We start from the raw sequence: 14,313 nt of genomic DNA, 5'->3' as shown, positions 1-14,313 counted from the left end.
ATGGGTGGCATTCCTGCTTAGATTAATTCCATGTAATGTGTATCCTAACAAAACATTACTCTCAAAGTGCAGTGAAAGGATCTCGGTACTGAACTTCACATAGAGTAAAAGATCAATATTGGGATTTAAAGACTCAGTATTGGGGTGAACTTATGCTTGAACTACTTTCTGGGCAGTTAAATGGTTGGCAGAGACAAGAAAAACAAACACAATACAATATGATAGATGTAGATGTCTTTACTGTGAGGAGTTCAGTGAACAAACAGATACAAATGAATGAACATTTACTGTGCTAACTTAACATGGTTTACTGTCAATGAACAACAACATGATTTTAGTTAACTCGGCGGGGTGAGTAGTGTGTAACAAGTTTACGGTTAACATGTAAAAGTCCTACATGGTCATATGTGGAGCCAAGTGAAAGCTTAAGATCTAAACTTTTAAAAAAACAAACATAACATTTGCATTTCGATAACATAAAATGTAAAATGCCAAGATAAGTCCTGAAAACCTCTGTGTGGTAAATTAGTGCAACCCTGTGGAAATGATGTAGAAATATGAATATTCAATTGAAGTTTTCAATGATCTCTGTAAGACAACAAAGATAAACATCTCATGTCTGCTCCAATCACTGATCACTTTAACACATGTAACCATAAACTCTACATCAGCCCATATCTTAGGCTGTTTGCTTTAAAATGAGCCACTTTCTACTTGTCTGTGAGCTTGCTTAGCTAAATAATTCAATGTCATGTATCAGATATCCAGAACAAAATATGAAGTCAATTCCAGCAAGAAAAGCATGAAAAAAGATAACCAGCTAAATATGTTCTCGAATATTTATGAAATGTTATGCATCATGAGGAGCTCAGCCTTCCAATAACACAAAGATCAAGCTTCTAGTCCACTCAGAGGCCGAGATATTCAACAAAAAATGTGAGGAAGGTACATGGGATCACAAAATAGATTGAATGTCTCTGGACGAGCACATATTTGAATGCTCAGATATATTAGACAGTGACCTGCATTTCAGATTTGTATGTTGTGATGAATGTTTCTTAGTACTACATGCTGTCTAGTGGAATGAACTAATATTATTTGCAGTGATATAAAGCAAACATGTTTTCATCATTAGCTCGTCAACATATACGGATGAGGAGATTCTGTAGAATAACACCAATAATTTGCGATTAGTCCACTGTATGTAAATTGAGCTTTATATTTGGGTGTGAAAAACTGCAGGCAGAAGCCAAATACGCCAGAAGAGTGTATGGGGTTAACAAAGAATAATTTGTAATGTTAGCCAACTCAAGTCAGTAATAAATGCGGGTAATGAACAAAGCTGACATTAGCTGTATTTGAGAACGAAATTACAGCAGAAACTGCAATAACTGCACAGTGGGACAAAAACATACTATATCAAATGCTGTATTCCCTGAATTCATCATCCGACACCATAAGTACCATAATGCTACTCAAAACAAACCTGTCACCACAGAAGGCTGCAGCTCAAAAGAACCCGGAAGCATGGTGACCGGCTGTGTGATGTCACGATAATTGAATTCGTTAGTATGATCAAAAAACGATTTCCCCTTATTTCAGTGGTATGAACTTCATCTATTGTGCATTTTTTCATGTGTTTTCCGCTGTTGGCGCCGTTTGAAACTCTTCTCACAATATGAGCATTTGAATGGTTTTTCTCCAGTATGAATTCTTTGGTGCGCTTTCAAGTCATCAGCTCTGATAAAAGCTTTACCACACTCTGAACAAACATGAGGTTTTACACCCAAATGTATAATCTGGTGCTGCTTCATATAAGCCAGTTGTGAAAAACTCCTTCCACAAACAGTGCATATGTAAGGCTTCTCATTTGCATGAAGTTTTAAGTGTCTTTTTAACACTGATGGCAAAATAAATTTGTGACCGCAAAGTTCACAGTTAAATGGCTTTTCTCCAGAGTGATAACGCAGATGAAGTTTGAGACGACTTGCCTGTGTAAAACTCTTGCCACAATGAGTACATTGGTGTAATTGATTTTCAGAGTGAATATTTAAATGCCTTCTTAGGCTACTTGGATTTGTAAATGTCTTTCCACACTCAAGGCAATTGAAATGTTTCCCTCCAGTGTGTGTTCTCATGTGCTCTGTAAGACTTGGTTTGTGTGTGAAACTCTTTCCACAGTGAGAGCATGTGAAAGGCTTCTCTCCAGTGTGAATTCTCAAGTGATCCATAAGATTTACTTTCTGTCTGAAACTCTTTCCACACTGCGGGCAGGTGTAAGGCCTCTCTCCAGTGTGAATTCTTATGTGGCTATTAAGGTTTCCTTTATGTTTAAAACTCTTTCCACACTGAGGGCACATAAAAGAATTTCCTGTTTCTGTGCGATTTCTTTTTTGTTTGAATTTCTTTTCAGTCTGTGAGCAACTAGAAGATTTTTCTCCAGTTACAAAATCCTCAGGTTTCTTAAACTGATGTTTCTCCTCCACTTCAATCAGTTCTTGACTTTCCTCATCCACTGCCATCACATCTAAAATGAAAATACAAAACAGTCAAAAATCAATAAAAGAGGGATTAATGTAAAATGAATGGAAATAAAAGTAAACAAAATAAATATGGTTCCCCTTCTGTCACTCACTCGACATTGTGTCGATTTAGTGACACCAGGGGTCTCTCTTGAGAGCCTCGGTTACCTCTTATCTTTGAGAAAAGGCCACAGCCATCATGCGGTGTAATAATCACTTTGTCACATAGCGACTGGCTTTTCCTGAGTGGGAATCTACCATCATCACATCCTCAAAACTTACAAATTTACCTTTAATTTTGACAGAGCTTTTATTTTGAAGAATAAAGTATGACAGAAATATATCACTACAGTTATTTAATATTTACTGTATATAAATATTTACTTGGCCGATTTATTGGTCGGACGATAAATATGAAAACAGTTTTTTCAGAACATATAATGGAGAAAACAATGCTTGGGGTGAATTGGTGTCATAACATAGTTTGTCCAGCAGAGCATCTCCGACTCCATTGTTTACAGAGCTGAGCTGATGTGATTCTGTTGACAGTGCGGAGTTAAGCAGTGTCTTCACGGTAAGTTGCTAACTAGTTTGTGAAACACTAACTGGAAAGTTAATAAACAATGACCCCATCATTTTCCATTTTCAATATGACTAATATAGTGTTAACCCTGTCCCTGACAATCATGTCACTCATATATATCTTTGCTATCATTTGCTATGTTAGCCAGCTATAGTTTGTCAGTGTAGTCAGTAATGTAGCAGATTGAAAGGTAAACATCAGAGCATCTTTTTGCAGCTCAACAGACTGGTGGTGGATTGTGCCTGCTGAGTGTTGATTTCACACTACGTTGTTACCTAGTTGGTGAGACGCAATGCTGGTCCTTCTTTTACTCTCTGTGACAACGAGCTTAAAGCTAACTAGCTAACCACGTAGCTATTTTCATAACTTGTCAGCTGAGTGGAAGCGAATGTGTAAACATGTATTCACCAAAATGTTTTTGTTCAGGATTCGCAGTTTGGTACCCCCTTCAACTGAACAATTCCAGTCATTGCATTTACAAAATATAATATTTAAAAGTCTGGTTTTCCACCATTGAAAGTTTCCCTTGAACTTGTATAGCAGAATACGGTGTAACACTGCTGCCGCTGTTTATCGCTTGACTCGGCAGGTGTAAATGCTTCTTGTTGTACAACCTGCCCCAAAATGACTGGCAGTATTAAAATAGTCAGCAACTGACTGATACCGAACATGCAGTACTGATGTTTATTTAGCTATAATTGTAATTTATTGTTTATTTAAATGGTCAGCCATTGACTGATATTAAACATACAGTACTGTTGTTTTTTTTTTAGCTATAATTGTAATTTATTGTTTATTTAAATGGTCAGCCATTGACTGATATTAAACATACCGTACTGTTTTTTTAATTTAGCTATAATTGTAATTAAATCTTTATTTAAATGGTCAGCCATTGACTGATACTAAACATACAGTACTGATGTTTATTTAGAATTTATTATATTAAATATTAAAAATATTTAAGAAAGCAGCCTTCTGAGTACTGAGTTGAGAATGTTGAGAATGTTGAGAATTAATTGTTATATTTTTATTTGATTAAAGTTGTAATGAATTAGTTTAGTTAAACACCATAAACTTGAAATAAACGGCTGATATGGAGTAAAAAACAACAGGTATCGGACTCTGTATCGACGAGTACCAAAAAGTATCGGTACTAGTACTCATTCTCAAAAAAATGGTATCAGGACATCCCCAATTTGAAGATAGCTTTACGGTAACAAAACATCCTGGATACTTTCGTAACCTCCGTTCCCTAATGGAGGAAACGAGATGTTGTGTCGATTTAGTGACACTAGGGGTCACTCTTGGGAGCAAGAGACACCTCTGGTCTTTGATAAAAGGCCAATGGGAATTGGCAAGAGGTATTTGCATGCCACTCCCCTGAACATATTGGCATAAAGGAGCTGGTGTGCGTACTGCTCATTCAGATTTTGTGCTGAGGAGCCGAGAGAAAGGTCCCGGCCATTTCAGCGGGTAGTCCAGCATTGTAGCAGGAGGGACACAACGTCTCGTTCCCTCCATCAGGGAACAGAGGTTATGAAAGTAACCAGGACATTCCCTATCGGACACTCACTCGACGTTGTGTCGATGTAGTGACACTAGAGGTCCCTTTACAAAAGCCCACAACTAGCTGAACTGCGTTACGTGAACTGGCAGTGCGAGAAGGGCAGACTACTGTGTGGCTTGTAGCCAGCACACCAGGCCGACACGTAACCTCCCGCTGTTATGAGCGTCGAATGGCCCTTCAAGGAGAAGTCGACAATGGGGACCATCACATTAGGAGCACCTTTCCCATGTACTGGGCAGGCAGCGAGTTTCTCCGTAAACTTGTCTGCCACAGGGCTAGGAGCAAGTCAACCAGGGAACACATTTTGTGAACACTACTGGGAGTCAAGAGCTCACGTCTTCAGCTCAGGGGAGGTGAAAAGCGCTATGCGCATGCGATACACCCGGCCAGCTGTCCCGGACTTTCCTGTTTGTTCCTGCCATGACACGGTATGAAACCGGCCCAACGCGGAGATTGTAGAACCTCGCAAAGGTGTGGATGTTGCCCTGCCTGCTGCTCTGCACATGTCTTTTAGAGAGGTGCCACTGGCCAAGGCCCAGGAGAACCAAGTCTGGGTGGGCCAGTAGGGTGCTACTAGGACAACCTGCTCCTCATACTCCCTGACCTTGCATAGGGTCTGTGCAAGTGGGCTCACAGGGGTAAACGCATATTTGCGTAGTCCGGAGAGCCAGCTGTGTGCCAGCGCATCTATACTGAGGGGTGCCTTGGTCAGGGTGTACCAAAGTGGGTAGTGGGAGGATTCTCGGGAAGTGAACAAGTCTACCTGTGCCTGCCCGAATCAACTCCAAATCAGCTGGACCACCTGAGTGTGGAGTCTCCACTCTCCCCTGCGGGTAACCTGTTGTGACAGCGCGTCCGCTGTAGTTTTGAGGTCGCCCGGGATGTGAGTGGCTCGCAGCGGACTTGAAGTGCTGCTGACTCCAGAGGAGGAGATGGCGGGCGAGATGTGACATACCACGGGAGCGTAAACCGCCTTGACGGTTGATGTATGCCACCATTGCCGTGTTGTCTGTCCTAACCAACATATGCTTGCCCTGGATCAATGGCCGGAACCTCCGAAGGGTGAGCAGTATTGCCAACAGCTCGAGGCAGTTGATGTGCCAACGTAGCTGTGTGCCCATTGCATACAGTGCCCCAGCTCGTCTTGGAGGTGTCAGTCGTAACCACAACGCGCCTGTAGACCTGCTCTAGGGGAACACCAGCCCGTAGAAATGTGAGGTCGGTCCAAGGGCTGAAGAGGCGGTGACAGACCGGCGTGATGGCCATGCAATGTGTCCCAAGGCGCCATGCCCATCTCTGGACTTGAGTCTGGAGCCAGTGCTGAAGCGGTCTCATATGCATCAACCTCAGCGGTGTGGACAGGAGCCTCTGAAACAGTTTCAGTGGAACCACTGCTTTCTGTCTGAAAGCTTGTTTGTGAGGTGCGCCGTCATCGAGACTGAGAAAAGAGATGTTCTGAACTGGGTGGAGCTAGCTCTTTTCCGTGTTGACCCGAAGCCCTAGTCGGCTGAGGTGCGTGAGCACCAGGTCCCTGTGTGCACACAACACATCCCGAGAGTGAGCTAGGATTAGCCAGTCATCGAGATAGTTGAGGATGCGAATGCCCACTTCCCTTTACGGGGCAAGGGCTGCCTCCAAGACCTTCGTGAAGATGCGAGGGGACAGAGACAGGCCGAAAGGGAGGACCTTGTACTTTTACGCCTGACCCTCGAATGCAAACTGCAGGAAGGGTCTGTGTTGAGGTAGAACCGAGACGTGGAAGTACATGTCCTTCATGTCTTCCGCCGTGAACCGATCTTGATGTTGGACGCTGGCTAGAATGAGTTTCTGCATCAGCATCTTGAAAGGGAGTCTGTGTAAAGACCAGTTCAGTACTTGCAGGTCCAAGATTGTCTGCAACCCACCGCCTTTCTTGGTTACAATGAAATAGGGGCTGTAAATCCCCTTCTTCACCTCGGCCGGAGGGACAGGCTCTATTGCGCCCTTTTTTAGGAGGTTAGTGATTTCCACGCTCAAGGTAGCGCTGTTCTCGCCCTTCACCGAGGTGAAGTGAACGCCGCAGAACATGGGCGGAAGCCTTGCAAACTGAATCACTTGCCGAATCGTACGGTTCGGGTTGGAGAGCGCAAGCCACGTGTTCAAGCTCTGGGCGAGGGGGACCAAGGGGACAATTTTGTTGGACATACCGGTGGGTGGGGCCTCGCAGCAGGGTGGAGCCTGAGGCGCCACGTTGAAGGGGTTTGAGACCTGTGGCCGTGCTGAGTCGAGGGACATCGGAAAACAGACTGAAGCTTTGTTACTTGAATGTTCCTCAAGAGCCGTTAAATAAAAATCAAGAATGGACACCAACCTCTTTGTTCCTCAGGATCTTCATTTTTTGGTCTGAATAGTTCTGAAATACAGACATCTTCACTCTCCTCTTTAACAGACTCCATATTTTCAGGGGTCTTTAAGCAGGTTCCAGGGGGTAGTTGCTGTTTGTCTTGCTTTGTTAAACCTATAAGATCAATTAAATCATATAAATTAGGGCGGTAATCATTCTCTAATCATTTACTCACCCTCATGTCATCCCAGATGTGTTTGACTTTCTTCAGCAGAACACAAATTAAGATTTTTAGAAGAATATCTCAGCCCTGTAGATCCTTACAATGCAAGTGAATGGTTATTATACTTTTGTAGCTCCAAAAATCACATAAAGGAAACATAAAAGTAATCCATATGACTCCAGTCAGACACCTAGGGATACCACAATTATACGGTTTCACTATTAACCACAATTAAAAATACAACAGTTAATTTAACCACAAGAATAGAGTCTATGGTTATAAACCATGAAATGTTTTACTTACATGTGGCAAACATATAACGTATATAATATTTAATTATAAAAGAGTTTTTTGGTGTAAGCCCATCTCTTTTGCTTGTGCCTGGATGGTTAGAGCAGCTGTGTGGTGGCCAGGTATCGTGGACATGAAGATTCAATTCACTTGAAACTGGGGCTTACACACAAACTCCAAAATATATCAGAGGAATTTCAATCTACCCGACTCATGTCCACCGAAAAAGTGACTTAAAATCAGCTGTGTGTTGGAACATATAAATGACCGACTGTAGACGATGAATGGCAAACATGCTGACAGATGTCAGCATATACAGTTACACATCCTACAAATGGGACAGGATGTTCTACTTGGTGGTGCTTTTAAAAGGATGAGTTGAGAGATGCTACATTTTGTAATGCACATGGTACATTACATGTAGTTACTTTGTGGACCAATACTGTGGACAGTCTGTTGCTGATTCTTTATAGTGGGGTGTAAACTACTTACAGTTATGCAGCTCTGAAGTGACTCAAAACACTCCAGTTACATTGACGGGATGCAAATAAGCGGTGTTGCGTCTCTTAATAAATACCTTCTATTTATTTATTGTGTATTTAGCAGTTTTTCTGGTTCAACTGTTTCAGTATGTTATTTCCATGTTTTAATTCATTTTGAGAGAATCTGTTGCATAAATCTACTTCTGTGTGTCTTTATATTTATGCACATGTATTCTGCTACAATACAATTTTTTTTTTTTTTTTTTTTACAAGTTACAGTGATATAAATACATATGAAATAATGTATATTAAATACAAAACAGGTATAGTATAAAATGAGGTTTCAGAGCATTAGAAAAATAAGATAAATAGTTGTTTGTTATTGCAGATTTAACTTGATTTCAGAGGATTTATTTGTGTGTAAATAAAATAAGTAAATCAACAGATTTACAGGAATTCAGCTCTTCATGTAGATGCAATATCTTATTTCCAGCAGTTCAAATGAAATGCTGAACATAACTGTAGGTTTTTAATGCCACAATAATTTAACACAATGAACAGTGATGAATTAATTACGCATAATATACATTAATATATGATTTTAAAATATGAGCTAACTCATATGAGCTAAATATTTTAGCTATCAGCTAAAAAGAGAGTATGTGTTCAGTTTATTATTTATTTATTGTGCATGAGACGAGTAAACGAAAAGCTGAATAAATTAATATAAATCTGTTCAGTGTCATGTTTATGAACATTTATAATATATGTACATATATATATATTATTAGTTGACTTTAAAAAATATAGTTATTTTACTACTTAATATATAACTGACTTTATACGGGATTATCATCATAGCGAAACGGCACTACTCAGCAGCCAAACAACATGGCCGAAATACTGGATCTGCTTTAGTTTTGAATCTTTTCACTGTGTGTATACCCCTCAAGTTGCACTTTATATATATATATATATACATATATTTACACACATTTGTCTTCACTATTCTATGTGACAAACGCTTGTCTGATTTACAGATAAAATACACACTGAAAAAATAAATATTATTTCATTGTGTGTTCCAAGAGAGAGACCATGTTTACATTTGCAGATGTTTTTGTCAATTCCAATCAACTCAATCTGGACGCAGATTACAAAAGTAAATTATTTATCTGTTAAATAAACTTCTGGAGATGGAATTATGATGCATGTGCACGTACACTTTGTTTAACTTAATGTTTCTTTACCTTATAAAACAACACTTACCTTGCCTGAAAGAAATCAGAGGAAAAAACTGACCGAGGCGCAGCATTTATGACAGGACAACATCCTCTTCTTCTTTACTTCTGAGAACATTCACATTATGTCTACATATCGCCCCCCGCTGCAAACATTCGTTATTTCTTCAGATTGTTTCCATATATATATATAAAGTACATACTACAGTGATTCCCAACCGTGTCCCAAACAAAATTGTAAGGATTAGGGCTGGTTAAAATCTCAATGTTAATTTTAAAGATCTTGACATCCAGTGGCAGATTTAGGCATTGGGCGATATGGGCTGTCTTTGAGTTTGCATCAGGCACGGCGTTATGGGTGACAGGCCTAGGCCCACCCACTTTTCAACAGGCCCACCCAAAACTTTTCTTCAAAACTTAGTCAAGAATTATATATATATATAAAAAAAAGCCAATTAAGCTCATAATGTGCTAAAATAGTCTAAATGTTTAGTTTTAAAAACAATTTTAAGCTGGTTATGTCTATTTATGTTTCTGCGCAAGTTCAGCAGACAGTGTTCGGGTTTGTTCCGATCAGAGCATGTGAGCGGAGAGCGCATTTCTGAATATTCCGCTCTGCTCGCTCATTCTGCAGGGTCGCTCCAGAATGGCCTGCTGGTTCGAACTTCGAAGATATGTGGAATAAGGCCTCCGTGTCACGATATGGTGAGTCAGGAGAAGGCAGACGGTAGATGCGGATCCAAACGCGGTTTTTATTAATGAACGTACACAGATAAGAAAACACTGGAACAAATCAAAAGTCCACGATTGGAAAAGTGCATTCAAACACACAGTGACACACGGGTGAACACAAGTTGACAAACATCCACGAAGGGGAAAGGGAACCTCGGACAAACACGAATCAACATCAGGGGGGGGCAAGAACAGCAAACATGAAACGATCCATTCACAAACAACGACCGACAGAGACTGAACAAACAGACAGGGTTTAAATACATGAACAAGGGAAAAAGGGGCCAATGAACAAACAGAACTCAAACAAGGTAACAAGGTGATGAACAGAAACCAATGGCAAATTAAAGAGGGCAGGTGAAAACAATGAACGGAGAACAGGAACGCTAACAGGGAGACTATGGAGCTACACAAGGGACAAAAGTGAAAACTAAGGAATTACAAAAGTGACAAAAAATGATAAACAAAGGGCAACGGTGAAACAAGACAAGGTAATCATTACACTCCGACTATTTTTTCCCCCTAGTCGACTAAGCCATTAGTGGACAAATCGCCTCTTTATATTAATTTAATTAGGCTACTAGGACAGGCTATAGGCTATAGCCTAGTATGGAAGCTTGTTTCCGCCATAGAATAGCCTAAAACATTTTAAAAGATAATTGCAACTTTTTATCTTGCAATTCTGACTTTATTTCTAATTGCGAGATATAAAATCAGAATTTCGTGAAATAAAGCCGCAGTTGCGTGTTATAAAGTCAGAATTGCATGAAATAAAGTCGCAATTGCTTCTTTTTTTTTTTACATCTCACAATTCTTCTGACTTTGTAACACGCACTTTCTATCACGCAATTCTGCCTTTATATCTCCCAATTGCGTAGGCCTATTATAAAGTCAGAATTGCGAGATATATAAACATGCAATTATGTGAAAAAAGGCAGAATTTCAAGCTATATTTCTCGCACTTTATCACGCAATTCTGACTTAATAACATAGGCTACAATTGCGACGTTATATCACGCAATTCTGACTTTATAGCTAACCTGCAATTGCCACTTTATATCACGTAATTCTGAGATAAAAAGTCAGAATTGTGAGATTAAAAAAATCGCAATTACATTTTTTATTTTTCACTCTGTGGCGGAAACGCTCCAGTTCTCGTGCAATGCAAGTGATCGTGCCGGCGCCTTATTACATTGTCTGCTATATATTTGCTTCTTATTTATTAAATACAGGCAACTGGTTGATAAAACATTGATCAAAATTAAGATACAATTTAATACAAAACGAAAAAATTCAATTAAGTGGTCAGAATAATATTTTACCCACTCCATGTATCCAGAAATTGTTCAGTAAATCAGACTTCACGTCTAAAAGCCTCCAGTCCATCGACACATCAGTGACAGACACGGTTGATTTGATCGAGAACCTCAAACAAGAACTGACAGACATTCGCTCCGGTGACTGCGTTCTCAAATATGTTAGCAACAACAAATAAGATGATGGAGGATCATGATGTCGAGAACTGAGATGTCATCAGTTCGCCCCGCTCAAGAAAGCTCCCAGGCCGATTTGAGGGAAGTATTGTCACATGCACGTTGGGGAAATCGACAATGGTGAGGAGTGATAGTGACCTGCGCAACATTTCCAACACGCTAATAGACTGCCAGCTTAATGAACTGAACACTCGATTCCACAGTGACACCTATGGCCTCATGGCATCTGCTGCAATCCTGATGTCCCCTAGCCTTGATACAAATGACACCAGCTTGGCCACTATAGCAGCGAACTCTCTCAATGATACAGGGAAGCGCTTCCACGTAACCATATCAGAGTCAGAGCTCGACGTGTTTGTGCAACTCATAGAGAGGAAGAAAAAAAGAGGAGAACATCTCAAAAGTCTTGTAGAAGTGATGGACATATGCAATGGGGACGTTTTCCCGAATATCCATGCTTTCTTAAAAGCTCTGATAACACTGCCAATGACATCTTGTACAGTTGAACGCGTCTTTTCCAGTGTCAACCGGATTAAAACACCAAATAGGAGCACCATGCTTACTTCTCGCCTTATGTCCCTCTGTCTGTTGACCTTTGAGAGAGAGCTTACAGTAACTCTCGACTTCGATGAAATCATTGACATTTTCAAGAGCAAACCCCGCCGACTACTCCTGTAATTTCGGAAAGATCGGTAGTGTAACGCAAAGTTGAGATGTGGCTCAGAGGGGGGTAGAAAAATACAAAAAAAATAGGTGTCGGAGGGAAAGATGCACGAAAGACGATAGCATAGCCTATTTTCCCCGTGTTTAGTAAAATTACTCAAACGTCACACTCGTCCACAAATATAAAATGAAATAAAAGAAAGAGTACAACGGTCGGTGGAGCGGTTATCTCCTCACCTTTCAAATCTATTACTGACACGCACATGCGCAGTTCTCATTTTACCTCAGATTAACGTAAAAGCACAAAGTGACCGTTACAGTAGCATGCCCTTTCCTACTGCTCTGATAAATAATTAGATTTGCAATGAATGAATATTCTTCTCATACTCTCTCTTCTTCCCTTTTCTTCACGTTTGGCAATCTTTTAAGCCTGTCTGTTAGCGCAAAAAATATGAGTGTCTTTTACTCAGTAGTTACTCAGTTGTTATTTTTTAGCCTGATTATTTTTTGGCTTCTGAAATGTTTTTTGTTGTTGTTGTTTTTCTGCAATGCAGATAACTTTGTTCTGATATTGTGATATTGTAAAGGTTACATTTTAATACATCTTCTCTGTATAATAAGTAAGTCTGTTGTTAATGAAATCGAAAATAAATAAATGGACAGATGACGTTGTTAATGAACAAGTTCTGTTCCCGAGTATTGATTGAAACTGTCGGGCAGTGTTGTTGATCTGTAATGTAGTAGCCTATTGTTGAAAACTTAAAACAATTAATAAGAATTGTGAAATATTCGGCCTCATGTTATACGAGCAGAACTAAACTATGTTTTGGGGAAATATTACATTCCTGACCTCTTTTACAGTCTAAATATAGGCTATTATAGTTTAGATAATTTTTTTATAATATTCCATGAGTCCTAATAAATGCAATTTCAACTATTTCTGAAGTGCTTATTTTATAAAGAACACCGCTTTTTCTTTTATCGGGAAAATCAGCCCAGGTATGATGCGTAATGGAGATTCCAAAGCGCTCTTCTTTGGTCAGAACCAAGGAGAGCGATCACGGATAGGTCCGTCCTGACTCTATATGCACCGAAAATTTTTAACAATGCAACAAAATATTTAAAGAGCATCAAGCTATTAAAATCTATATTATGTATAGCCTACCTACAGATAATATAGCAGTATATTAGTCAGTAACTTTTATTAGGTGAAACAGTGATTGGATAACGTTTTTAATTTAACGTTCTTAATTTAAGGCCCACCCACAATTGGTCTGGCCCATCCAAACCTGAAATCCTGGCGCCCTGCCTGGTTTGCATATATTCAAACTGTCTTAGTAGACTGAAGTCTGGCTGGCACATGCTGCAATTGGTCATTTTAGGAGCGAAATATGAAAATTCCCGGTATTGTTAACAGGCCGGAGTTTTGCGATCGTTGTGAATGTGATGGAATATAGCGTGATAGGTCACTTAAGTAGCCTACTTTGGAGCAGGACCATTCAAAGCTTTGTAAGTAATGAACAGAATTTTCAAATGAATACAAAACTTAACAGGTAGCCAATGTAACGTAGATAAAATGAGACTAATATGATTGTATTTCTTGGTTCTAGTTAGCACTAGCTGCTGCATTTTGAACCAACTGAAGTTAATTTATTAAACCTGCTGGACATCCACCTACTAATGCATTACTTTAATCTAGTCTTGAGGTCATGAATGCATTAATTAGTTTCTCGGCATCAGAAACAGAGAGCATGTGTCAAAATATTTCTGAGGTGGAAAAATGCAGTTCTACAAATATTGGATTTTTTTTTTTCAAAGGTTAGACTGCTATTATCAAATATAACACTACACTTTTTGCTGTAGAATTTGCCGTTATAAAACATCAAACAGGCGCTATGCAACCAGCAACTCTCACTGTAAAAAATGTCAGTAATTTTAACAGTAAAATACTGTAAAAATGCTACAGAAATAAAATGTTAATTGATTAACAAATATTAACTGTAAAATATACAGTAAAATGTTTTAATATATTTGAAAAGACAATACAGTAGTTTTTACAATAAAATTATGTAAAAATGTAATTATTTAAATGTAAAAAGTAAGATTTTCCTGTATAATTAATGGTAAAAAGAACAAGAGAGTACATGTACTTTTTTACAGTAAATTATTGTTAAAATTACAGTAAAAAACAGT

General features: G+C 39.3%; 1 protein-coding gene across 1 annotated transcript in view; it reads right to left on the bottom strand.

The window, feature by feature from the left end:
• The window catches only part of LOC127645731 (zinc finger protein 721-like), a 73,200-nt gene extending 63,716 nt beyond the window's left edge, over positions 1 to 9,484 (bottom strand). Inside the window, exons 1-4 of the mRNA XM_052129393.1 lie at positions 9,261 to 9,484; positions 7,023 to 7,169; positions 1,623 to 2,527; positions 1,487 to 1,538 (exon numbers count right to left, since the gene is read on the bottom strand). Coding sequence (XP_051985353.1) covers positions 1,487 to 1,538; positions 1,623 to 2,527; positions 7,023 to 7,169; positions 9,261 to 9,306 — 1,150 coding nt within the window. The 5' untranslated portion in view covers positions 9,307 to 9,484. The remainder of the gene's footprint in view (positions 1 to 1,486; positions 1,539 to 1,622; positions 2,528 to 7,022; positions 7,170 to 9,260) is intronic.
• Between the last annotated feature and the right edge of the window lie 4,829 nt (positions 9,485 to 14,313).

This window comes from Xyrauchen texanus, chromosome 6, assembly GCF_025860055.1.
Source record: "Xyrauchen texanus isolate HMW12.3.18 chromosome 6, RBS_HiC_50CHRs, whole genome shotgun sequence".
Taxonomy (NCBI): domain Eukaryota; kingdom Metazoa; phylum Chordata; class Actinopteri; order Cypriniformes; family Catostomidae; genus Xyrauchen; species Xyrauchen texanus.
This window is presented reverse-complemented; position numbering and strand designations above follow the sequence as displayed.